At 40.2% G+C, this 25075-nt stretch overlaps 1 protein-coding gene across 6 annotated transcripts in view; it reads right to left on the bottom strand.

Moving 5' to 3' along the window:
- Positions 1–25075, bottom strand: part of FAM135A (family with sequence similarity 135 member A) — a 147422-nt gene that overhangs the window by 71071 nt on the left and 51276 nt on the right. For all 6 annotated transcript variants that reach the window (XM_043889910.1, XM_043889914.1, XM_043889913.1 and 3 more), the window contains exons 5-7: positions 3851–3990; positions 3668–3738; positions 1948–2121 (exon numbers count right to left, since the gene is read on the bottom strand). In XM_043889910.1, the coding sequence (XP_043745845.1) occupies positions 1948–2121; positions 3668–3738; positions 3851–3990 (385 nt within the window). The remainder of the gene's footprint in view (positions 1–1947; positions 2122–3667; positions 3739–3850; positions 3991–25075) is intronic.

Here is a 25075-nt window from a genome sequence, read left to right as displayed (position 1 = left end):
TTTAGAGGATTAAAAAAGTCCAGCCATAACAAAACTTCAGGGAAAAACTTGTCTTCACAGAAACACAGTGAGGAATGTTACCGTTAACAGGACCCTCTACTGCATGCCACCAGCAGAGAGCCTTCTTCTTTCCTTGCTTTCCTTCCCTACCCAGCCATCTAGTTTACAGGCCAAGAAGTGCAGGAAAGCCACTGCTCCCTCTAGGGCACAGCTCCAGCAGCAAGAGAGGGGACTTCAGAGCCCAGGCAACAACGGAAAGGGGAGCAACCTCAGCTGTCAGAGGCGTCCCAGTCTCCTCTCCCATCACTAACCAGAGCCAACAGCTAATCCTCTTGGCTTCTGATTCTGAGCCAAAAGTGTCTTCTCCTTCCAGCACAAGGTCTCTAGGATGCGAGCTGCCTCTTTCCCCTACTAGCTTGTGGCAAAAACAGCTGCGTTGCAAGAGGAAGCACACATTGATGTTACCAGGATGAGTTCTGTAATCAGGGACTAAAAAAGCAGCACTTTTCACCTGAGTGAACCTTAACGAACTGTTCCTACACTTTACCAGAAAAGAAACTAAGCCATAAATGTATTTCTTTGTTATAAAGAAAAAGGAATGGTTGGAATAGTATAGTTCAGGATTCTTACTGAAATTACAAAATAAGAAATTCAGAAGACTACAGGAATGTATTTTATAAACAGATAAAAACTTTTAATTTCAAAACCTAACATGTAATTCATATCAAATATACTACTTATTCAAAAGCTATATTTCAAAAAATACACTTTCCTATCAAAGAAGTTTCATTATCATGTTATTAAATATTAATTTATTTAATTGACATCTAAAATTGTTTTGAAGATGTTTATAATAAAATTATGTATAATAATAGGAACACTTTCCTGTTTAAAAAGTTACAGCAACTGAGAACAAGCTCTCAAAGGTCTAACAGGAAAGACAAAACTCACACAATAATTAGTTACAGATCTTACTACAGAATAAGGAAGGCAAAAGTAGGTCATCAGGAGAAACAGACTCTTCCTGGCCCCATATTCTAAAGACATCACAGGACAACACAGGGGAAGACATGCTCACGATTTTTACAGCAACTTAAAGATATGCAACAGGGTGTTACTAGGGAGAAAATTTGCTAAAGTGTCTTAGTTTTCTATAAATTCTCAGGGTAATTCCAAAAATCACCTAGTTTTCTGCTAAGTCAGTTTAACATCATAACCCTCGAGCATCATCCCTAACATCAGTTGCTAGAATAAGATTTATGCCAGAAATTATAAAGAAGTTCAGAAATCAAGTCAATTTGGAATCTTTTCACATAAGTTACTGATTAAAACAGTCATTTCTGTTGCCCCTGCCATAAGCATGATGTTATTTTATTCTCACAGTAATGAATGAAAATTCATCTCCCCATAGAAGTGAGCAGAAAAAACAATTATCCCCATGCATTCATTATGATCCAGAATATTATATACCTTTAGGCTAATATGATATAGTTTAAAAAGATTTATTTAGTAAAGATCCATAAAATTGGTTAATAACTTAGAAAACAAGGACTATTGTATGGTATAGATTTAAGAAGATACAACTAAGTCCATTCAGAGAAAAGACAAAAAAGCTATGAAAAGATGAGTGTACTCCCCAGAGAATGAATAATTATAGTGCAGCTACATAAACGCTACACTAAACAATGCTATATGGTTGTTTCCAGACTGTATTATTTCTCCTGGTCAGTGTGACAAAGATTGTTCCATACTTTTGCAATAAAAAAGTCATCAATTTAATATTCCTATGCTCTTAAATTTTACTAACACTTTAGTATAAAAATGAAAGTATTAAATAAGTGTGACTTTAGAAATTCCTATTTCAGTTATCTTCACCAAAGCATATGCTTTCATTATAAAAATAAAAGACACTATATTAATAAGGATCAGGGAGCTGGTTACATTTACCTTATCAGTGGCTGGTGTAGTGCAACCAGTGACGCATGTACTGTAACAGACACGACAGAAAGGTGGAAGTAATCAAACATGACATTAACGTGGTGATGGAGGCCTCTCTGGAGGCTGAAGTGCAGCTTCAGCGTGCGGCTGCTTATTAGCTGCAAGGCGTTCAGATCATCTGCCCTGTGAAAAAGCAACCCGTTTGTGTGTTAGTACGGAAATTTAGCGAAGGTCAACGTTTTGTTGAGTAATTTAAACTTTCAACATATTTAATTACTTAACTACTTTTTAAAAACAAAATGAGAACACTTTTTAAAGGATCACATTTGCATTAGACAGCAATATGAAATCTAGCAATTGCATTTGCATTAGACAGCAATATGAAATCTAACAATAAAGAAATAACCAGATCTTACTTACAGTTTTCTATCTGTACTTACAGTTTCCATGTTAATGGACTGTTTTTCACTACTGTGCCTACAAAATGAGTCTTTTTTTGATACTTTAGGAAATACTCTCATCCTAAAATTTTACTCCAGTAGGGAATACTGTTTATAGTAAAGCTGCAGTATCATGTAGGTCAAATCCTATTATGATAAACTTTTTATGGTAAAAAATTTTGTTATTAAATGTTGCTCAAAAATAAGCAAGTAATTAGTATATATTTTGTCATCAATATTTAGTCATTAGATTTACACATACAAAAACTGAAACAATGTCACAAAAATTACTTCCAAATATATACATATTTTTAACCAATACATACCTACAGCTATGAACTATGTATTCATTTCAGCTTACCCTACTAATAGAATTCTGACTTGGTTTAAGAAAGAATTCCCTCAAGGACTTCTCTGCAATAAACAAGTATTCCAGAGGAGCAGCAGCTACCATGTAAAGACTCTTATTTCTCTGCAGTGGTAAAGAGGGCATCTCACATCAGACCTCTCAGTACTGTGGCTGTCTAGATATTTATGCCATAAGCAGTCTGAATTCATATACAATTTTCAAGAAGCATTTCTACAAAAGTAGAATAGTAAAATGGATCTCTGTTTCTTGTTTTAAATGGACACAAGCACAGCTTGTCCCTAAAATGTGTGACTACTTGTCCAGATGTGTGGACAAGTTTAGGGCTGTTTTAGTCACTAAGTCGTGTGTGACTCTTGTGACCCCATGGACTGTAGCCCGCAAGGCTCTTCTGTCCATGGGATTGCCCAGGCAAGAATACTGAAATGGGCTGCCGTTTCCCTCTCAGGGGATCTTCCTGAACCAGGGTAGCCAGTCCTAAACCTTCCTCGTGGACTCTGGAAACAACTGTCAGATCTAAGAGCCACGGGTCTCAGTAACTCTCTGAAATCAAGAAAGGCCCGCCTAAGCTGGCATCACTCACACCACCAAGAGCAGCCCATGACACAGTGGAAAGGAGTTAGGCAGGTTTAAATGCCGCAAGGCAGTGAGTGGTGCTGTATCGACAGCGCAATTTCCAAGAGTCTCAGAGGCTGTTTCATGTTTCTCAACTCATCTGGCTTTGCTACCTACAGCTCGTGGAATCAGCATGAGCACAAAAAAGCAGGACTAACCATTCCCATGAGACTCTCCCAGGGGGGAGAAGTTCAAAATAAATAAGAAGAGGGTAGACTGGGTTCCAAGAAGAAAACGGGGACTTTAACAGGGACAGATAACAGTCACACATGACTACAGATTTTAACTGTTTGATTAGCCTACTCACGAATAATCTCCATCTGTGAAGTGTAGATCCAAGGATAACAGAAAATTCATTTCCTCAAGGGTTTCTTCAATCTGAAGAGAAATCAGACTATGAGATGCCTTTTGAATATTTTATAGAAAGTTAGAAATATGCCTTGAGGCTTTACAAAAAAATTGATCTAAATATATATGAAGAAATGTTTACCTTTTTTTCATCCAACAACATTTTAACTTTGAAGATCATGACATCATTTAAAACAACCTCCTCATTTTTATATAGAATTTGAAATGTTTTACTGCAAATCAGAGAATCATGAACTGAAGCTGGAAAGGCTAAAGTCATACCTAAAATAGATAAGATATGCAATTGACAGGTAAAAGGCAAAATATAAAACTTGTGGTTACTTTAAAATACTATATGTTTGATTATACAACTCCAACACTATTATTTTATATAGCAGTACTGGAACATTTCTGAAAGTTTACTAATTACTATGATAAAAATGAATAGATAAGAACATTACAACCATTACAGAACTCTTGTACAACTAATTTTAATCTGGGAAGGTAAATGAGAAACCTCAAGGTGGATTTTTAGAGTGAACAATTCATCCATACAGCAGAGGAATCTGGTCGGCTTTTGTCCTGGTTGCTAGGAAGTAACTTCTAAGCCCTGGGAATAAAAAATTTGGTTGGCTTTTCTCCCTAATTCCTGAGAGCTAGCCTCTAAGTCCAGAATTTCTCAGTGACAGAAGTGTCTGTTATTCACAGTAGCACAGATAGTATACGATGAGGAGGACTCAGGACGGGAACTGGCCACACCCGTACGACGACTGTGACCGGAAAGTCGGGGTTTTCAGCCGCGTGTTGTACGCCCAGCGTCCAGGAGGAAAGGGGGCTGGAGACCGAGGCATGTGGCTGCTGAGCCAGCCAGTCACGCCCATGCGAGGCAACGCCAAACAACGTGAGGCACTGCGCCGTGGCCCCTCCTCACTGTGTTACCACACAGGCTTCCCACTCCCGACTCCCTGGGGAGAGAGCAACGGGAGCTTCACAGCTCTGGGGCCCTCCAGACCTGGCTGAGTGCGTCTGTTCTCCTGGATGGCTCTGCTTTGCACCTCTTTGCTGTAACACAACTTTAATAACAAGTAGAGCTGTGTGAGTTACTAGTGAATCACTGAACCTGAGGGGAGATCCCAACTCGCAGGACTCCCAACTTGCAGCCACATGATCAGAAGTGAGGGTAGCCTGTGGATCCCCCAGTCATAGCTGGCGTCTGAGATGAGAGCATCTTACAGAAAACCGCACGCTGGAAAGGGTGGTCTGCCTCCAGGCTGTGGATGTCAGCTCATCCCAACAGCCTACTTGCTGTCTTATTACTCTATCCTCCAGAAATGGTGGTGGTGGTGGTTTACTCACTGAGTCGTGCCTGACTCTTGCGATCCCATGGACTGTAGCCTGCCAGGCCCCTCTGTTCACGGGATTCTCCAGGCAAGAACACTGGAGTGGCTTGCCATTTCCTTCTCCAGGGAAATATCTTCCAGAAGTAACATGACAGAAAAAGCAGTCACAGAAGCTAGAGCTGGTCAGTGGGCACCTCTTGCGGGCAGAGCTCAGAGTGTGACAGCCGAGTCCACCTGGAGCAAGGAGGGTGTCCCCGTGGGTGACGTCAGCGCCTCTGAAGGAGGGGACGCCGGTCCAGGCAGAGCAGGGCGCTGGGCACTCATGTGAGGTGAGGGGCAACTGTACAAGAGGACACCTACGGCTTGCAGAGGAGGGGTCCTGGCAGAGGGGCACCACAAAAGGGTGGAACTCCCACCTGAGTGTGAAGGTGGGTGTGGGCAGCGGCAGCCTGATGCACTCCAACAGGGCTGGCGAGAGGAGGGGAGACTCCCTGCAGGAAGGAGAGGCTCAGGTGGAGTGAGGAGGGTCCCGGGGACGGCAGCTGCGTGAGGGGCTGAAGCCCCAGAGGCGCGCGGACGCGTCCACGAGGGAGCAGGCGCGGCGCAGCAGCCTGCTCATGGAATGGACTGACAGGTAACCAAGGGCCTCAAGGACAGTGTCAGCCAGCTTCCTCACTGAAACCTCCGGGCAAAGGAGGGACACAAACGGAAAGGAGACCCAGCTACAGAGTAAGTCCTGCAGCACTAGATGAGAATCAGAAACACTGATGCGAATTCAAGGCTTTTCTATATGCCTAGATAAAGAAAAACAGGTGTAAACATGTCCATGTATGTATAAATACATGTTTGTATGTAGAGATCCTCACCAGCTCTATCCACTCAAAGGGGCTGAGAACACAACCCCAGTACTGGCTCCTAACACTGTTCTCATTAAGAGGAACCAGGGCTTTGAAGAAATGGCTGACTCCAGAGCTGGGCACACACAGGACAAGACAAGCCTGGCCCAACATTTCACACCAGAAAGTAACTGCTAGAAAAATGAGGGGACATATCAAAAGAACAGGAAGCCAGGTTGAAGTGGCTACCCCAGTCAGATCTGGGATCAACTGAACATCAAAATAAATTATGAGAGAAATGGATTAACATGCACTGGATAAGAGAGAAATTCACAAACCCACAGATATAAACAAATAAAAGCCTAGAAGGCTGAAGGGAAAAAGAGTGACTTTATAGTGGAGAAGTGACAGAGGATCAAATGATCCAAGTTGACGTCACGTGAAAGGGACGCACTGAGGGCACTGCCACCTAGTAAGACACCATGAGACGAGCACAGCACCACTCCTGAGTCAGTCCTATCACGGAGCGCGAGGGAATCAGAGCAGTGAACACTGAAGGACATTCTACAAACTATCGGGGTTACAGTACTCAAGAGCATTAAGGTCCTGAAAGTCAAGGACAGACCGAGCAACTGTCCAGAATGAAGGTGACCCACGAGCCACAGCACCTGTTACAGGGCACGATTCTGCACTGGATCATTTGCTGCAAAGGCCTGTATGGGGAGAGGTCACAAACTTCAATGGGTCTGAGGATACAGTGGCAGGGAGGTATCAATGTCAGTTTTATAATCAGATGCTTTCATTGGGTTCTACAGGAAGTACTTGGGGATGGTGGAGCACAGTTCAGGAAAGAAGTGCTTTGTATCGTACTTACAACTTTTCCCTTCACACATATATAAAGGAAATCGAGTAGATCACAAACTCAACTTCTATATAGGGGTAGAGGTGAAAAGAGGAAGAAAGTTTCCTCAATGGAAAGAAAAACTTTAAAGCACTCAGATAACGCAGAGGTAGAATCTGCCACCTCAGAAAGCTCCAGAACGGCTGCAGCTCCAGAGCGGGCGGGGCTTCTTCCTCCTCCATGATGCCCTCCCACGCCCGCAGCTCCTGTGCGCCCATGGGTGCTTGCAGACAGGCTCCGTGCCTCCTATGGCCACCTCCACCACCTCCGAATGGCAAGGAGTCAGGCAGCACCATGCACCACCTGCAGACTCCTGGAAGCCCTCATGCTTGAAGGCTCTAGCACTCAAGTCAAGGTTGTGTGCGCGTGCGTGCTTAGTCACTCAGTCGTGTCTGACTCTCGCAACCCCATGGACTGTAGTCCTCCAGCTCCTCTGTCCACGGGTCTTTTCAGGCAAGAATGCTGGACTGAGTTGCCATTACTTCGTCTCAAACAACTCCAGGCATCACTGTGGGTGATAAATCGCCCCAATTCATTCCCTCCCCTCCCTCAGGATTCTTGCCTTGCAGCCCTCCTAGCTACCACTTAGACTGGTCCCCTAAAGCTTTACATGACCAATTACTGCAATCCTTTGGTAACTTACATTTCAATCAACACCCTCTCTCATGCCCCAGCCTTGCTTTCCAGTTCATTCTAAGACCAGCACTTCAGCAATCCTTTGACACCCCTCTCTAAGGAGGAGAGTCCCCGAATCCTACTCTTCTCAGCCCTCTGCTTCCTCTCAAGTCCTCACTTCCCTCCCCAACTTTTACTTAAACTCCATGGTCCAGTGTCATCGGTACCCCTTCCTTAGAGCTGCCGAGCAGTCACACTGCTGCTGCTGCTGCTAAGTACTTCAGCACTGCTGCTAAGTCACTTCAGTCGTGTCCGACCCTGTGCGACCCCACAGACGGCAGCCCACCAGGCTCCCCTGTCCCTGGGATTCTCCAGGCAAGAACACTGGAGTGGGTTGCCATTTCCTTCTCCAATGTGTGAAAGTGAAAAGTGAAAGTGAAGTTGCTCAGTCATGTCCGACTGGTAGCAGACCCGATGGACTGCAGCCCACCAGGCTCCTCTGTCCATGGGATTTTCCAGGCAAGAGTTCTGGAGTGGGGTGCCATTGCCTTCTCCAAGCAGTCACGCTACATTTTCAGAATTCATTCTCTCTCCACCTTCCCAGATGACTATTTCATATATTTCCTCCTCTCCCTCAGTCTCAACCAAGAAGTTTGGTTCTTCTTTCATAAGAAGATATAAGCTCCACTAAGGCATCTACCCACGGACACCCCCTGGACAAGTTCCCCATTTCTCTGACCCCCTTTCTGGCAAACACCTCAAACGATTCTCTGCATTTAATGTCCCTGCTTCACCTCCCTCCTTTCTCTCTTTAGCCCATTTCATGACAGCTGGTCTTCAGGATGCCCCCACCCTGACTCTCACCGCGTGGCTTTCACATCCTCATGTCCGCCTCCCACAAAGTCCTGGGGAGATCTTTGTGACACAGCAGAGGTAACAGACTGCAACCTCTTGAGACCATGAGCCAGAAGTAAGCTGCTAAGCAACTTCCGGATTCCAGATCCAAAGAAACTGTGAGATAACGTTTGTTGTTTCAAACTAAGTTTGGGGGTAAATTCTTATACAACGATAATTAATCCACACTTAACTAGACTTTGGCCAAGTAACTGCTCTCATCAAGACCAAAGAATGACCTCCACTTTGCTGAAAGGAATGCTGGGTTCGTAGAGCTCATCTCGGCTGGCTTACAAGCGGCCTCTGATCAGTGACACTCTCTCCTTCCTGAAGGCGTCCTGGCTGCCCCCTTTCCTGGTTTTGCTCCCACCTCATCGGCCATGCCCTTTTACTCTTTTTTTTTTTGCTGTTGTTTTCTTATCCAAGAAGCATAGCCTCATGTATAAGGACAGACCGTGGTTGAAATTCAGGCTCTGCCACTTATTAGCCCTAATTCGATCGTTACTAATCTTTTACGCCTACATCCGATCTTCAGTAAATCCCACTAGCTCTGCCAACAAACTACGCACATCCAGCACTACTGAGTGAGAGTGACAGTTTGAACTGAAACAACCCCACTGTCAGGAGTGCCCTGAGTGGGATTCTAAAGTACAGGGTAAGAAATTGTACACAGAATAAATTATCCTAAACTGCTTTGGAGTGACAGTAATTAACCTTCTGTAGGGTCACCTCTGTCCTCAATGAACATCAACATTTAAAGCTTTCAATAAGATGTACCAATGATTTACATAATAAACTTTTAAAATTTTATTCTCAAATCAGGAGCCAAGGGCAAAAGGCAGCATAATCCCATTCATTTATTCATTCATCCAGTCAACAAGTATTTACTGAATACCTATTACAACAGCTATTATTATAATCCACTAGTCATCACATAATACTTTCTAGGTGTTAGAGATAAACAGTAAAATTAAAGAGATAAGAACCTCTGACCTTTTGGAGCTCACATCCTAATGGGAAGGGAGACAGAGAATAAAATAGTAAATAAGAAAAATGACACAGTGTGTTTGAAGGCCGGTGAGAAAGGCAGCGGTTTTAAACAGAGAAGCCAGGCAACACTTAATGGAGAAGCTGACCTCTCAGCAAGGAACAGAACACACTCCCACATCCTCTCCCCGCCATGGGCCCCCTTCACCTGAGAAGTCTGGAAGCTTGTTCCCTGGAGAGGGTGAAACAGAGCCCTCTGAATGGGCGATCACCTGGCAAAGCAGAGAGCACCAAGGTATGAGCAGAGGGATCCTGACCCTGGATGCAGAAGTTAGCAGAGCTCTTCCTCCTTGGGTTCCCAGAAGGCTGGCAGTTAGATTCTTCCTCTCTAGGAAGGAAACAGGCTAGCCTTCTCTGGCATCTGAGGAACTGTGATGAGTCTAAGATCTAACCCTACTTGCAAACCAATAAGCTAGCTGGCCACAGTGGCATGGTGCTGGCAGGAGACATGGGATTCCTGGGCCAGAGATACACAGCAACAGCCTAAGTTTCAAGTTCACCTCCATTCCCCTTGTTCTCACCCCCCATGGGAACACAGGGGTGACACAGGTCAATACTATTCATGCAGTGAGGTTCTGGTCACAGTTGAGGAACTCTAAGCTTAGGAAACCTCAATCTTTTTTAAGGGGCTATAAGAAAAACCCATGTAAACTTTGAACTGGAGCTAGACCTTATCTCTCAGTGTGTGTGTCTGTCAGCTGCTCAGTCATGTCTGACTCTTTGTGACTCTATGGACTGTTGCCTGCTGGCCTCCCCTGTTCATGCCAGGCCAGAATACTGGAGTGGGTAGCCATTCCCTTCTCCAGGGGATCATCCTGACCCAGAGATCAAACCCCTGCATTGCAGGGGTCTCCTGCATTGCAGGCAAATTCTTTACCATCTGAGCCACTGTCTACACCTCCCAAAGCTCTTTACTACAGCAACATCTTTAAAAAGATGATTTGGAGCAAAAAGCCTTTCAGTGTCTCTGCTCACAAGATGTACAGAAACTGGGAAACCATGGATTACTTTCAACAACTTACAAGGTAAAATCTGATTTTCCACAACTCTTGACATGGGGAATCTGACAAGTCGGTTTATCTATAATAGATGTATTATGTAAATTTATTTTATTAGATACGATCTATAGATGCTGACTTAACAGATTCCTTAGCAATCAGCTCACCAACATCACCCCACTATGAAGCTCAAAGACACAAGTCCCAGGTATGCTTTTCCAAATGTCCAATCAGCTTCCTTGTCTCCTCCTGCAGACACCTGAGGACAATCAGACATCTGAAGAATGCTTCTAACATGCAAGTTAGAAACCAAAGCAGAGAGAAAAGCAAGTTGTAGAGAGAAATTTAAAAAAACTATCAGTGTTGTTCTTAGAGAAAAGACATTGCATTCATGAAGTAAGAAACTACTACTATAACTGGTGGCGAGAGAGGGATGGATTGGGAGGCTGGGGTTAGCAGATGCAAACTACTGTATATAGGATGCATAAACAACCAGGTCCTACTGTATAGCACAGAGAACTATATCCACTATCCTGTGATAAACCATAATGGAAAAGGATATGAGAAAGAATGCATATAAATACATATATATGTACGTGTGTATATGTATCAGCTTGCTGTACAGTAAAAACTAACACAACATTGAAATCAACTATATTTCAATACAATAAATTTTTAATAAGAAAAATGTTGCTACAACAAAGGAACAGTCACAGAACAAAAGAGCATTTGAGTTTTAAAAGAAAAAAATGGGGTGAGGGGGAGCAAGGAAAAACAGGAAAGTGAGATGGGAAATAGAGAAAGGGAGAAAGAGAAAAGCAAAAAAGCTCAAAAAGGTGGTTAAAGTTGAATTAAAAAAACCTGTTAAATACAACAAAAAGACAGAAATGGAAAAAAAGTGAGAGGAAAAATACTAAAAACTGTAAGAACCAGTGAAGGTGATCAACCATCTATATGATAGAAGTTCCATAAAGAAAGAACACAGAAAACAGGTGGGAGAAAATAACAAACAGAACATTTCTCCGAACTGAAGTCCATGTGCTTCTGGGAGGAAAAGGCCCAGTGAGCCTCAGAGATCACAGGGGCATCATCATGTGCGCTAGGGCTGCAGAAAGAGAGAGAGGAGTCCACAGGATTCTTGACAGGGGAAAAGATCACATCCCTTGACCTAGAGCTTTGGGGCTCTCAACAGCCAAGCTGCAACCCCAAAAGACAAGGGACCAACATTCCCAAAATTCTGAAGGAAAGAGAATTCCTTTCCAACCTAGAATTCTATGCTCGGCTAAACATATGTAAGGGTAGAATAAAGACATTTTAGAGATTAAGTGTTTCAGTCTTTATGTCTGAAAGAAAAGTATGCCACATTTCCCAACAAGATGTTGGAGAACAGGCTTCACCAAAATGAGACAGAAAACCAAGAGAAAAAACAGGTGGAGGGAAGAAGACCAATGCACAAGGGAGGCCTAGGGAGTGGCAGGAAGAGGGTGAGGATGCTTCCAAAGAGGCCCTCTGTCTTCGACAGAGGTGATGCACCAAGATTGGATCAGTGTGCTCAGAACAGACAGCTATGTTGAGGTCTACCTTCTTAAAGACTTTTGCTGCCATGGTGCCTTTTTTTTTTTTTTTAACCTAAGGACAAATTAAAAGCTTCGCCAGATTCCTCTCAGCACTAGCTGTGTTTGAGGATATACTCAGGATATTTCTGCCCTATGAGAGCCTAGATCACACAAGGGCAGCCTCTGCACCTCACAGAGGCTTTCCGCTTGGCCTTCCCCCTAAGAGTTGCAGGAAGGAAAGCTGAGCGTGCAGACACACAGCAGCCCATTTCATGCATTGTACACCCAGTACTCCATCAAACCACCGCCTTGGCGGGAGCCCTAGATGTGTGGCTCTGTGTTTCATACAACGCAGTCCTGGCCTTGCCTACTAACTCCCCTAGAGGTATCCTCAGGCCCCTCAGCACGCAGAAGCGCACCACAGCCAGGGATGACTTGGCTTTCTCATGGATGCTTCTTGCAAAGCGCAGTGTGACTGCAGCATCCCTTACACCAGATTACTTAGTTTCTCCAAACTCAACCAGGCCAGTCCATGGCAGACACTTGTAGGTCATGAAAGTGTAAACAAAAGAATGATTAACACAAAAGTCAGGAGAAGTGTTCAGGATGCCTTTATGGTACTAGTAATATTCCATTTCTTAAGTGAAGGGTTAGGTACCTGGGTGTATTTTTATCACTTAATAAAATAATGTTTTATATTAGCTTCAAAAATATCTGAACATTTCACAATAAAATTTTAAATGCTTATTGTAAAGGTACTCTATGTCATGCATTGTTCTAAGCTAAGTAGATCAAACCAAAAAACCACTCTCTTCACTCTTATCTAATTCTGTAAATGCATTTCCACTAAGTTTTACAGAGAAGGAGAGAGCCATGACATCTTATATGATGATGATGAACTTGGTCAGTGGAGTCAGGAAAGGCTTTGGTGGCAAAATAGCATTTGAGTTAAAATATCATTAAAAAGTTTGTCAAATTAAGATGGAAAAGAAGAAAATTTCAAGAGGAAGGAGCAGAAATTTCATGAAGGCAAGGTCGACAGTCAGCATTTGTGGAGAAATGAGAACTTGTGTGTACTGTTGGTGGGAATGTAAAACAGCTATAGCTATTGTGGAAGCAGTATGGAGGTTCCTCAAAAAATTAAAAATAGAACCAGCATATGGTCTACTTCTGGGTATTTATACAAAAGAATAGAAGACATAAATATCTGCACTCTTAGGTTCACTGAAGCATTGTTCACAGTACTCAAGAGGTGGAAACAACCAAAATGACCATCAACAGATGAATGGATAAAGAAAGTGAGATATAAGACGGAATATTTTCAGCTTTAAAAGAAAAAAAGGAAATCCTGTCATATGCTGCCACACGGATGAACGATGAGGACTTATGCTAAGTGCATGTGACAGGTCAGACAAATACTGCCATGATTCTACTTACACAAGGCTCTCAAATAGTCACTCATGGAAGCAGAAAGCAGAGTGGTTGAAAGGGGCTGGAAGTTGGGGGAGATGAGGAGTTTATGTTTCACCATGCTCAACTTAACAGTTTCAGTCAAGCAACAATGTGCATGCAATTAGAAACACTTACTGAACACTGAAAAGTTTGTTACTAGAAGAGATTTCATGTTATGCACTTAAAAAAAAAAGTGTGATTTACTCTGGAGTATTAGTAACCTACATTGTTGTTCAGTCACTCAGTCGTGTCCCCCTCTTTGCGACTCCATGACTGCAGCACACTAGGCCTTCCTGTCCATCACCATCTCCCAGAACTTACTCAAACTCGTGTCCACTGAGTTGGTGATGCCATACAACCATCTCATCTCTGTCATCCCCTTCTCCCCCTGCCTTCAATCTTTCCCAGCATCAGGGCATTTTCTAATGAGTAGGCTCTTCACATCAGGTAGCAGAAGTATTGGAGTTTCAGCTTCCAATTCATTCCTTCCAATGAATATTAAGGACTGATTTCCTTTAGGATTGACTGGTTTGACTTCCATGAAGTCCAAGGGACTTTCAAGAGTCTTTTCAAACACCACAGTTCAAAAGTATCAGTTTTTCAGCACTCAACCTTCTTTATAGTCCAACTCTCACATCCATACATGACTACTGGAAAAACCATAGCTTTGACTAGACGGACCTTTGTTGGCAAAGTAATGCCTCTGCTTTTAAATATGCTGTCTAGGTTTGTCATGGCTTTTCTTCCAAGGAGCAAGCATTTTTAATTTCATGGCTGTAGTCACCATCTGCAGTAATTTTGGAGTCCAAGAAAATAAAGTAATCTACGGCAATTTATTTAGACAAAACCTTCGCGATTTTGTCCTAACGTAAAATGTTAGTCATTCAGTCATGTCCAACTCTTTGCGACCCCACAGACTGTAGCCTGTCAGGCTCCCCAAGGTTAACATTAATTTCCTGACATTGTACCCTGGGCCTGGGGTGCCTGGCTGACCCGATTACAGACCTTTAATTTATCCCTGTTTTCAGGCCCCCATCTCAATTTCCTTAGTCTGCTATTCCTGTCTGCACTCTTGGGGGGGAAAGTGTCCTGAAAAGGTCATTCAGCTCCCACTCTACTTCCTGTCCTTCAAAACTCACTTCAATATTTTTCTTATTCCTTCTCGTACTTCTCTATTGCTATTACCAAGGAGTCTTGGAAACAAAAAGACCCAGATATACACTGTACTCAAGTTCATTGTCTTGAATCAGAAACTTTCCCTACTTTTCAATACTTATTTGATAATAACCTCTCTCCATGAGATTAGGAACCACATAAACATTTTTCATTGCTCTAATTTGTGAGTGAGAACCATGTCTTACACCTAATAGGTACTCGGCAAGTATTTACTGAATAAATGAACTTTCATTAAACATCTTAATTTAGTGCTCTATCTCCTTGTTGAAATGATTCTATTTTCACTTTGCCTATCAGTCGTCTAACCCCAAACATCAATCCTACACTTTGAAAGACTTTATTTCCATTAAATCATGACAATTCAGATTTTCTTCTTATCACCATCTTTGTGCATTTTCATTTCCTTTGTTTAAACAGTGAGCATTTGTATCCCTTATTTATTCTGTGAACAAGCAAGCATTCATTCAACCATAATTTGCCTCTAAAACATCAGGAACTAAGAGATATGAACATAAATAAGAATACTGCTCTTGTTTTCAGAGTTCCCAATCTAATTTGGATAGAAACATTCAAGCAAATAATTGTAGTACAATGTGATAATCTCCTGACTCCCTCTTTCCGGAGACCAAAGCAAATGGTGCTGTAATTATCACTGTCTCTTCAACCAGGTAAAAAGATAGCAAATGGCAGTGACAAAGGAAGCTGCTGAATCCAAGGAAAGAATGTGGAAGCTTGTCTGCCAAATGGACTCAAGTTTCACAATCTATGCAGAGTCTATTGCAAGCTTTAACTTCATGGTGTTTTCCTTTCACAGTTGTTTCTTTTCACAATTATTTGATTACTGGTAACAGTAATGGATTAATGACATAATATGAGTTGCCTCCAGCTGTATATTTCTTTAAACTTCCCTCATTTTAAAAAGCATTTTTATCGAATGATTCTGTTTGTTTGTATTAGAATTCCATTTACGAACTGGAAAAATTTATAAGATGCTAAGAGCTGAAAGAGATCTGTAGAAAGTGCTATGACAACAGGGCCTAGTGTCACTGCTTGTGGGAGTCATTTACAGGCTAACAAAGGAGACGAAGAGGAGGAGGAAGGTGCACAGAATACAAGGGAGGTAAAACCCAGCAAATTTGTTCCGGAGAATCTACAGGGACAATGGCGGGAAACAAAAGTCAGACACGTAGGATGGGGTCAAGTCATGACAACCTTCACAATTCAGCAAAACTGTCACAACATTTCAGTGACTCTCAAAGGAAGGCTCTGAAAGGTTGGTGCGTAGGTAGAGCTTAAGGAGACAACTAACAGGGGAGAGAGAGATGGTTCTTGTAGCAGCATTCCAAAATGCTGATGCTTTATTACAAGCCCCTAAGGCAAAGCACTGGGCCAACCCTTCCTTACTTTGATAACTAGCCCTCACTTCCAGACTTCTTTTTTTTTCTTGACATTAATTTTTTTAACCACTATAAAAACACTGGGTGGTAGTAGGTAGGAAGAAGAATGCAATATATATACACACAAAGAATCTTATCCAGAAGAGATGACCTTAGAAAAACATTGGTCAAATACAAATAGCTGAAAATTTCCTTTTGTTAAGCCAGATTGATTTCTTATTAGTTCAAATGTTTATCTAGTTGTAAAGCTGCTATCAAATTGGAGAATATTCTTTTTTGGCAATAAGACTCCCTGCACGTTACTGTTTGGATTTTGTACAATTTCCCTTTCTTCCTCCTCAAAAATAGCAGTCATACAGAAGAACTAAATTGATTTTTTCCCAAAAAGAATGCCAAAATGGCCAACAGTCATGTAAAAAGATGCTCAACATGGTTAATGATCAGGGAAATGCAAATCAAACCCACAGTGCCCATTAACAGATGAAAGGATAAAGAAGACGTACATGGTGGACATATACACAATGCAATGTTATTAAGCCACAAGAAAGGAGGATATCCTGTCATTTGCAACAACATGGATGGACCTTGAGCCCATTATGCTAAGTGAAATAAGTTGAGGGTAAAAATGAGTAGTAAATAAGCCATACAGATCTACTACACAATGTAATGAATAAAGACAATACTGTATTATAATTATGTAACGTGATAGATGTTATTACAATGGCAATCACAATACAATATATAAATGTATCAAAGTAACTTGTACACAATGTTAAACTTCATGTTATATTTATTCAATAAAAATGTTAAATTTATTCAATAAAAAGAAAAATAACTTACTTTTAATTACTTCTTATTTTTTATTACTTCTCACTATAGCTACTAGCTACCATCTATGTACTACATCTATATACTAGCACTTACTATGTGCCAGGCACTGTGTTTTACATATATTGTTGTTAATCCTTCAGGCAATCTTACAGGGCAGGGATTAATTTCCATGTTATAGATAGCAAGGCTCTGATAACATAAATAATTTGTCCAGGAAGTAAATGTCACTGCTGTTTGCTCCACAGGCTATGCGTGGTCTCTATGACGCACTGAAAAACTAGTTCAAACACATATGTGCAGTTAACTCTTATGCTTACCACAGAACACCCATGCTAGCAGGGAAAAGGGGTCTCACTGAGGAAGGAAAGACCCAAAGATGGTTCTAAAGAGGGCAAAACCATGTCAATCAGCTCCACGGTGCACAAGCAAGGCTAGCCCTTACACACGGCACAGGGAAAGGCAGGAAAATGGCCCCAGTCAGCTTCCTCTTCATTCAGGGACTGTCTCTCCCAACATCAACAGGTGCTGAGATCCTAGAGTTTACCTCTTTCAGTTTTTTAACATCTAGGGCAGTTAAAATAGAAAAAGAAGCACGACAAAGGCACCCAATATTCACAGAGCACCACACTGGGCCTCTCTACTGAATTTTCTCATTTAACTTTCAAAAACAAACTGTAAGACAGGGATTATTTCCATTTCACTAATTAGGAAAGGCTCAGAGAAACTGAATAATCTGCTTAAAACTCTACAGCTAGTAAATGGCAGAGTAAGACTTGAAACTAGTTACGTCTAAATTCAAATACTCTCTGCACATTAAGCTGGTTTTATATGAATAGAAATGGAAGCCCAAGGACCCAGATTTCCTTTGTAAGTCACAGAGTTTAGGGTCTTTTCTGAGGTCTCTTCCTTCCTTGAGTTTTTCCCTTCCTGACTGGTCATTCTGGTTCATACTTCTTATCCAAGAAATGGTTAATTGATTTTTTAAAATTAGATTTACTTATTAACATGAGATATGCTATACTGCATAATGGAAAATATAAAAATCACAGGAAAACATCAAATTAATTTTAATGTAAGTTTCAGCTCTTTGCAATATCATATACTTTACAAACAGCATTCTAGACAGCTTCTTACTTTCTTGTATTAACAGAAGTCCATTAATAATACCCAACATGTATATGGTCCTTCACAGTTTGCTATGAATTTTCACTTATTGTAAAGCAGGTTAACATTTTGCAGATGAGAAACTGAAATTCACAAGAGGTTGAGTTTTCCAGGTAACATAAAAGGAAGCTGGTATCCTGATTCCACATAACTACTTTCTTAACTACAACGAAGCTGCATCTCTGACTCTAAAACAGAACTATATAGCTATCTCGATGTCACAGGTGACCTGATCAATGCCAAAACAGGAACTAGGTTTGCCTTGTCTTGCCAGAAACTCTTCTTCTTTACGTTGGAAACTCATTTCAATTTTATAAACCCTTTCCCTCTTGTGTTACCATAAAAATGCAAATGTTGTTTACTTGTTTTTAACATTTGGAATAAACCCATAGACAAAATATACAAGATTTAACTACAGCTCCAAATCTGAATATGAATGTTAGCAATCTTAATAATGTAAAACAAAGGATATATCTAACAGGCTGCAAAGTTGAGAGAAAAAGAAAATTTGAAAAAAGAGGTAAGATTATGTATATCTTTACTTTTCAAAATGAGAGATCTGTCATATTTAGCTTTAAATGTATCATATGAAGTTCCAGTGATGATCAATGAGAGATGTGGGATTAAAGGTATCTCTTTTAAAAAGCAGGAGGAGAGGAAGTGGTGTGAGAATTGTCATTTATCATCACTGGATGTGGAATGTCCATGGAGAGGAAACCATTAGGACTAGAGAAACAGTTAAAAGTGGATGCATCTAGAGAAGGAGCTATGCTTTTCACTACTAATCTTTCTGGATTAACGGATCTTTAACTATTTGCATATATTATTTACAAAAAGTTTTCTGTTTTTCAGAGAAAAGGGATGAGTATCAAACAGCAAATAAAACAGTATATATTTCTTTATAAAAAATACTATCACTATTAGAAATGGCTAGTTGTTACTCAACTTTTTATCGAAATTGTACACAGTCCTCTAACCTTTCAAGCTGGGGCCAGCTTCCATGAACCAGCAATGTCCTCTCTGTTGTAGAAATCTCTGAATGCACTGTTATTATTCCATTTCCAACAGCCCATAAATGCACATTGTCTTTCATGGCTGATGTTACTACAGATGACAGCTATGTGCTGACCCAAACCTCTCCCTGTCAGCACAATCTCATGCTGGAAATAATTTAAACATGTTGCAATAAAATTCCCAACCCGTCTAACCTGCCCTACTGCAACTCACAGACAAAATCATTTTTTCTCTTCTTTCCAAAAGTTTTCCAGAAATATACATAAGGTGTAGGATATGGTAGAATATAAACCTGGAAAGAAACAGTCTTGAGATAAAAGCACAAATTTAAATTAGAAGAAAAATAGGACATGTTAATAAAAAGTACAGAGAAAAGTCAAGACCTTGGAAGAAAAAGTCAACTACTAAGGAACAGAAGTGAAAAGAGACTTAACATAAAGATATTTATGTTGTTTTCAAAGATGAGTCTAGAAGTCAGTGGTATATATTTACTAAAAGAAAGTCAGTTAAATACATAGGAGTAATTTCTGAAGGCAAAAAACTTTTGAAAGGATACATTTTCCTAACAAATTTACTAAAATTAAAAAGGTAAAAAAATAAAAGGTACATACATTTCAAGGACTCTTAAAAATTATTTTAAAATGGAACAAATTTTGGAGGAAGAAGGAAAGAAAGAAAAAGAACCTCTTGGACTGGAATAAACTGGCTGCCTGCTATGCTCTTTGCTTGTCCGACTGTTGGTGAGGAAACTCACCTGAACATGAGAACATAATACTGCGTCTACTATAGCTGTAAGCCTCTAATAAGTCACCGCACTGCATCAACCATTATTCTCTGTAATTTTCATATTAACTAAAACATTCCACATAACAGGCTATTCTGAGGTAGCATGGCAGGAAATACAATTGGAATGACAGATTTATATCACTATGGAGGTTTCAGAGGATGGTTCAGAAGCTGTGGAACATGACACACACATGAAAGGTAACCATTTCTGGTACTGGGCAGGAAAAGCAGCATATCTTACAATGCATTCAGGGCTACTTTATTAGTAAATGTCGACACCTTTGTGTACCATAAAGAACAAAAATATGACATTCCAAACTAGAGTTAAAGAAAATACACTGATAAAACATTTGGAATAAAAAAGATCTTGCGTAATCATATTAGTTTCTACATTTCAGGCATGAGAGACAAAAGTTGGCTATTTTTTTTAAAAGTGAGAAAAAAGTGTGAAAAAATGTTTACATATTTTTTTCCTGCTGTCAAAAATCTAGTTCTTGTGTTTGCCATTTTGGCTGCTATAATTTAATTGAAAGTATACAGCAGAGGATGCTGGAAGGCTACAGTCCGTGGGGTTGCAAGAGTCAGACATGACTGAGTGACTAACACTTTCACTCTTTCATGCAATCTCTTAAAAAATTTCTGGTATAATGTTTTATTTTACATACATAATGCTTTCTCTATAGGTTAAAATTACATATCATGGATGTCTACTGTTTTCCAAATCCAGGTGACTCTTATAAAAACTGGTGTCTACTATAAATTTATTTTTAAGATACTTTCTTTTGAAAACTAGCAAGCTATCAGGTCATTGACATCTCACAGTCAATAATATATAGTTGACTGTATCAGAAACTTGAAACTGAATGGGTAACAACAATGACTAAATCTGGACTTATAACTAATAAAAACCAAAATAACAGTGCCTAGCAAAAGACACTTAGAAAGAAGGCTCATTTAGGTACTTCTGAAACACAAATTTTCACATTTTCAAAATAATATTACTCTGCAAAAAATATTAATTACTTGTAATATTTCTGTCATACCAGTGACCAGGAAAGGTCTCAAACAACATAACCTTACACCTCAAGAAACTAGAAAAAGAACAACAAAGCCCAAAGTTAGCAGAAGGAAGGGAATAACCAAGATCAGAGTAGAAGTAAATGAAACAGAGGTAAGAAAGACAACAGAAAAGATGAATAAAACTGGGTTTTTTTGAAAAAGAAACAAAATTGACAAATCTATAAAAAAAGAGATGACTCAAATAAAGCTATAAGTGAAACAGGAGACATTACAACAAATACCACAGAAATACAAGGAATAAAAGACTATGATGAACAATAATCCCAACAAATTAGATAACTTAGAAGAAATGGATAAATTCCTAGAGATGTACCTTATCAAGACTGAGTGATGAAAAAACAGAAAATCTGCACAGACCAGTAATGAGTAAGGTAACTGAATCACTAATAAATCTCCCAACAAAATAACAGTCCAGGATCAGAAGTCTTCATAGGTAAAATCTACCAAACATATAAAGAAGAATTAATACTAATCCTTCTCAAGCTCTTTCAAAAACTGACTAGCAAGAAACACTTTCAAACGAATTTACAAGGCCAGTACCACCCTGATACAGAAGCCAGACAAACAAACTTAGGAAAAGAAAATTACAGGAAAAGAATCTGAAAAAGAATAGATATACACAGATGTTTTGGCAACCCATTCTAGTATTCTTGCCTGGAGAATCCCCACGGACAGAAGAGCCTAGAGGGTTGTAGTCCATGGGATTGCAAAGGGTTGGACAGGACTGAGTGACTAAGTACAGCACATACATATATGTTTAACTGAAAGGTAAGTCAGGTCCCTGTTACTTTATTTGGTCAGAAATCCAAGTGGAAGAGAGTTATATTCTCTTGGGACTCAACATGAATTTCATAAAGACACCCTTATGGCAGAAAGTGAAAAGGAACTAAAAAGCTTCGTGATGAAAGTGAAAGAGGAGAGTGAAAAAGTTGGCTTAAAGCTCGACATTCAGAAAACTAAGATCATGGCATCTGGTCCCATCACTTCATGGGAAATAGATGGGGAGACAGGGGAAACAGTGTCAGGCCTTATTTTTTGGGGCTCCAAAATCACTGCAGATGGTGACTGCAGCCATGAAATTAAAAGACGCTTACTCCTTGGAATGAAAGTTATGACCAACTTAGATAGCATATTAAAAAGCAGAGACATTACTTTGCCAACAAAGGTCCGTCTAATCAAGGCTATGGTTTCTCCAGTGGTCATGTATAGATGTGAGAGTTGGACTGTGAAGAAAGCTGAGTGCCGAAAAATTGATGCTTTTGAACTGTGGTGTTGGAGAAGACTCTTGAGAGTCCCTTGGACTGCAAGGAGATCCAACCAGTCCATCCTAAAGGAGATCAGTCCTGGGTGTTCATTGGAAGGACTGATGCTGAAGCTGAAACTCCAGTACTTTGGCTACTTCATGCAAAGAGTTGACTCACTGGAAAAGACCCTGATGCTGGGAGGGATTGGGGGCAGGAGGAGAAGGGGATGACAGAGAATGAGATGGCTGGATGGCATCACCGACTCGATGGACATGAGTTTGAGTAAACTCCAGGAGTTGGTGATGAACAGGGAGGCCTGGTGTGCTGTGATTCATGGGGTCGCAAAGAGTCGGACATGACTGAGTGACTGAACTGACTGAACTGAAGAGAATATGTCATTCACTGCTACAGGAAATGACCAGAGTACCACACCTGAAGCTTCAAAGGTCAAACCCTGAGCCTTTGGAGTGGGAGTACTGACTCCAAGATCCTAGACTACCAGAGAACTAACCCTATGGAGTATCAAATAGTGAGAACTCACACAAAGGAAAACACTAGAATACTAGACCCGGCATCACCCAACCACCAATAGCACCTCGTGCAGGATGTCTCATCTAAACAACAAACAAAACAAAATACAATCCCAATCATCAGCAGACAGGATTACCAGCTCACTCAGCTCTGCCCATCAGAGGAAAACAAACAAACAAACAAAAACTCAGTACAAATCTCACTCTATAAGAAGCTTACACAAACCACTGGACCAACCTTAGAGGGCAGAAACCAAAAGGAAGAAAGAATTCAACCTTGAAGCCTGGGAAAGAAGACCTCAAACACAGTAAGTTAAAAAAAAAAAAAAATGAAAGGCAGAGAAATACTACACCAATGAAGGAACAAACTAGAAACACAGAAGTCCAAATAAATAAAGAGGAAACAGGCAAACTACCTGAAAAAGAACTCAGAATAATGATAGTAAAGATAATCAAAAACCTTGAAAGCAAAATGAAGAAAATGAAAAAAATCAATTAACAAAGACCTAGAAGAATTAAAGAATAAACATGCAGGGACAAACACCACAAATACTGAAATTAAAAATACTCTAGAAGGAATCAATAGCAGAATATCTGAAGCAGAAGAACGAATCAGTGAGCTGGAAGATAAAATGGTGGAAATAACTTCTGAAGAGCAGAAGAAAGTGAAAAGAATGACAAGAGCTGAGGATAGTCTCAGAGACCTCTGGGCCCATATCAAACACACCAACATTCAAATTATAGGGGTCCCAGAAGAAGAGAAAATTTTTGAAGAGATTATAGATGAAAATTTCCCCAACAGGGAAAAGGAAATAGTCAATCAAATCCAAGAGGCACAAAGAGTCCCTTACAGGATAAACCCAAGGAGAAACATCCAAGACACATACTAATCAAATGAACAAAGACTAAACACAAAGAAAGAATATTAAAAGCAGCAAGGGAGAAGCAACAAATAACATACAAGGGAAATCCCATACGTTTAACAGCTGATCTTTCAGCAGAAACTCTGAAAGCCAGAAGGGAATGGCAGGATATATTTAAAGTACTGAAACGGAAAAATCTACAAACGAGATGACTGTACCTGGCAAGGACCTCGTTCAAAATTGATGGAGAAATCAAAGGCTTTTCAGACAAGCAAAAGTTAAGAGTATTCAGTATCACCAAACTAGCTTTACAACAAATGTTAAACAGACTTATATAGTCAAGAAATGTAACAGAAGAAAAAAGATCTACAAAATCAACCCCAAACAATTAAGAAAATAGCAATAGGAACATATATATCAATAATTACTTTAAATGAAATGAATTAAATGCTCCAACCAAAGACACAGACTGGCTGAAAGTGAAAGTTGCTCAGTCGTGTCCAACTCTTTGCAACTCCATGGACTATACAATTCATGGAATTCTCCAGGCCAGAATACTTGAGTGGGTAGCCTTTCCCTTCTCCAGGGAATCTTCTCAACCCAGGGATCAAACCCAGGTCTCCTGCATTGCAGGCAGAATCTTTACCAGCTGAGCCACAAGGGAAGCCACAAACTGGCTGAATGGATACAAAAACAAAACCCATATATATGCTGTCTACAAGAAATTCACTTTAGACCTCAGGGCACATATAGACTGAAACTGAGTGGATGGAAAAATATATTCCATGCAAATGGCAAGCAAAAGAAAGCTGGAGTAGCAATCCTCATATCAGACAAAACAGACCTTAAAATAAAGAAGATTACCAGAGATAAGGAAGAACACTACATAATGGCCAAGGGATCAATCCAAGAGGAAGACGTAACAATTGTAAATATCTATGCACCCAACATAGGAGTACCTCAATACATAAGACAAACATTAACTGACATAAAAGGAGAAACTGACAGTAACAGAATAATAGTAGAAGACTTTAACACCCCACTTACACCAATAGATAGATCATCAAAACAGAAAATTCAGAAGGAAACACAAGTCTTAAATGATACATTAGATGAGATGGATCTCACTGATATCTTCAGGACATTCCATCCAAATGCAGAATACACCTTCTGCTCAAATGCACAAGGAACACTCTCCAGGAGAGACCACATCTTGGGTCACAAATCAAACCTCAGTAAATTTAAGAAAACTGAAATCATATCACACATCTTTTCTAACCACAATGCTATGAGACTAGATATCAATCACATGAAAAACACTGTAAGAAACACAAATGCATGGAGATTAAACAACACATTTCTAAATAACCAAAAGGTTACTGAAGACAACAAAAAGGAAATAAAAAAATTTCTAGAAACAAATGACAATGAAAACATGAAAACTCAAAACATTTGGGATGGAGCAAAAGCAGTCCTAAGAGAGAAATTTAGGGCAATAAAATCTCACCTCAAGAAACAAGAAAAACATTGAATAGACAGCCTAACTACACCTAAAACAACTGGAAAAATAAGAACAAAAAAACCCAAAAATTAGTAGAAGGAAAGAAATCATAAAGATATGAACAGAAATTAATGAAAAAGAA

Source organism: Cervus elaphus, chromosome 28 (assembly GCF_910594005.1).
Source record: "Cervus elaphus chromosome 28, mCerEla1.1, whole genome shotgun sequence".
Lineage (NCBI taxonomy): Eukaryota > Metazoa > Chordata > Mammalia > Artiodactyla > Cervidae > Cervus > Cervus elaphus.
This window is presented reverse-complemented; position numbering and strand designations above follow the sequence as displayed.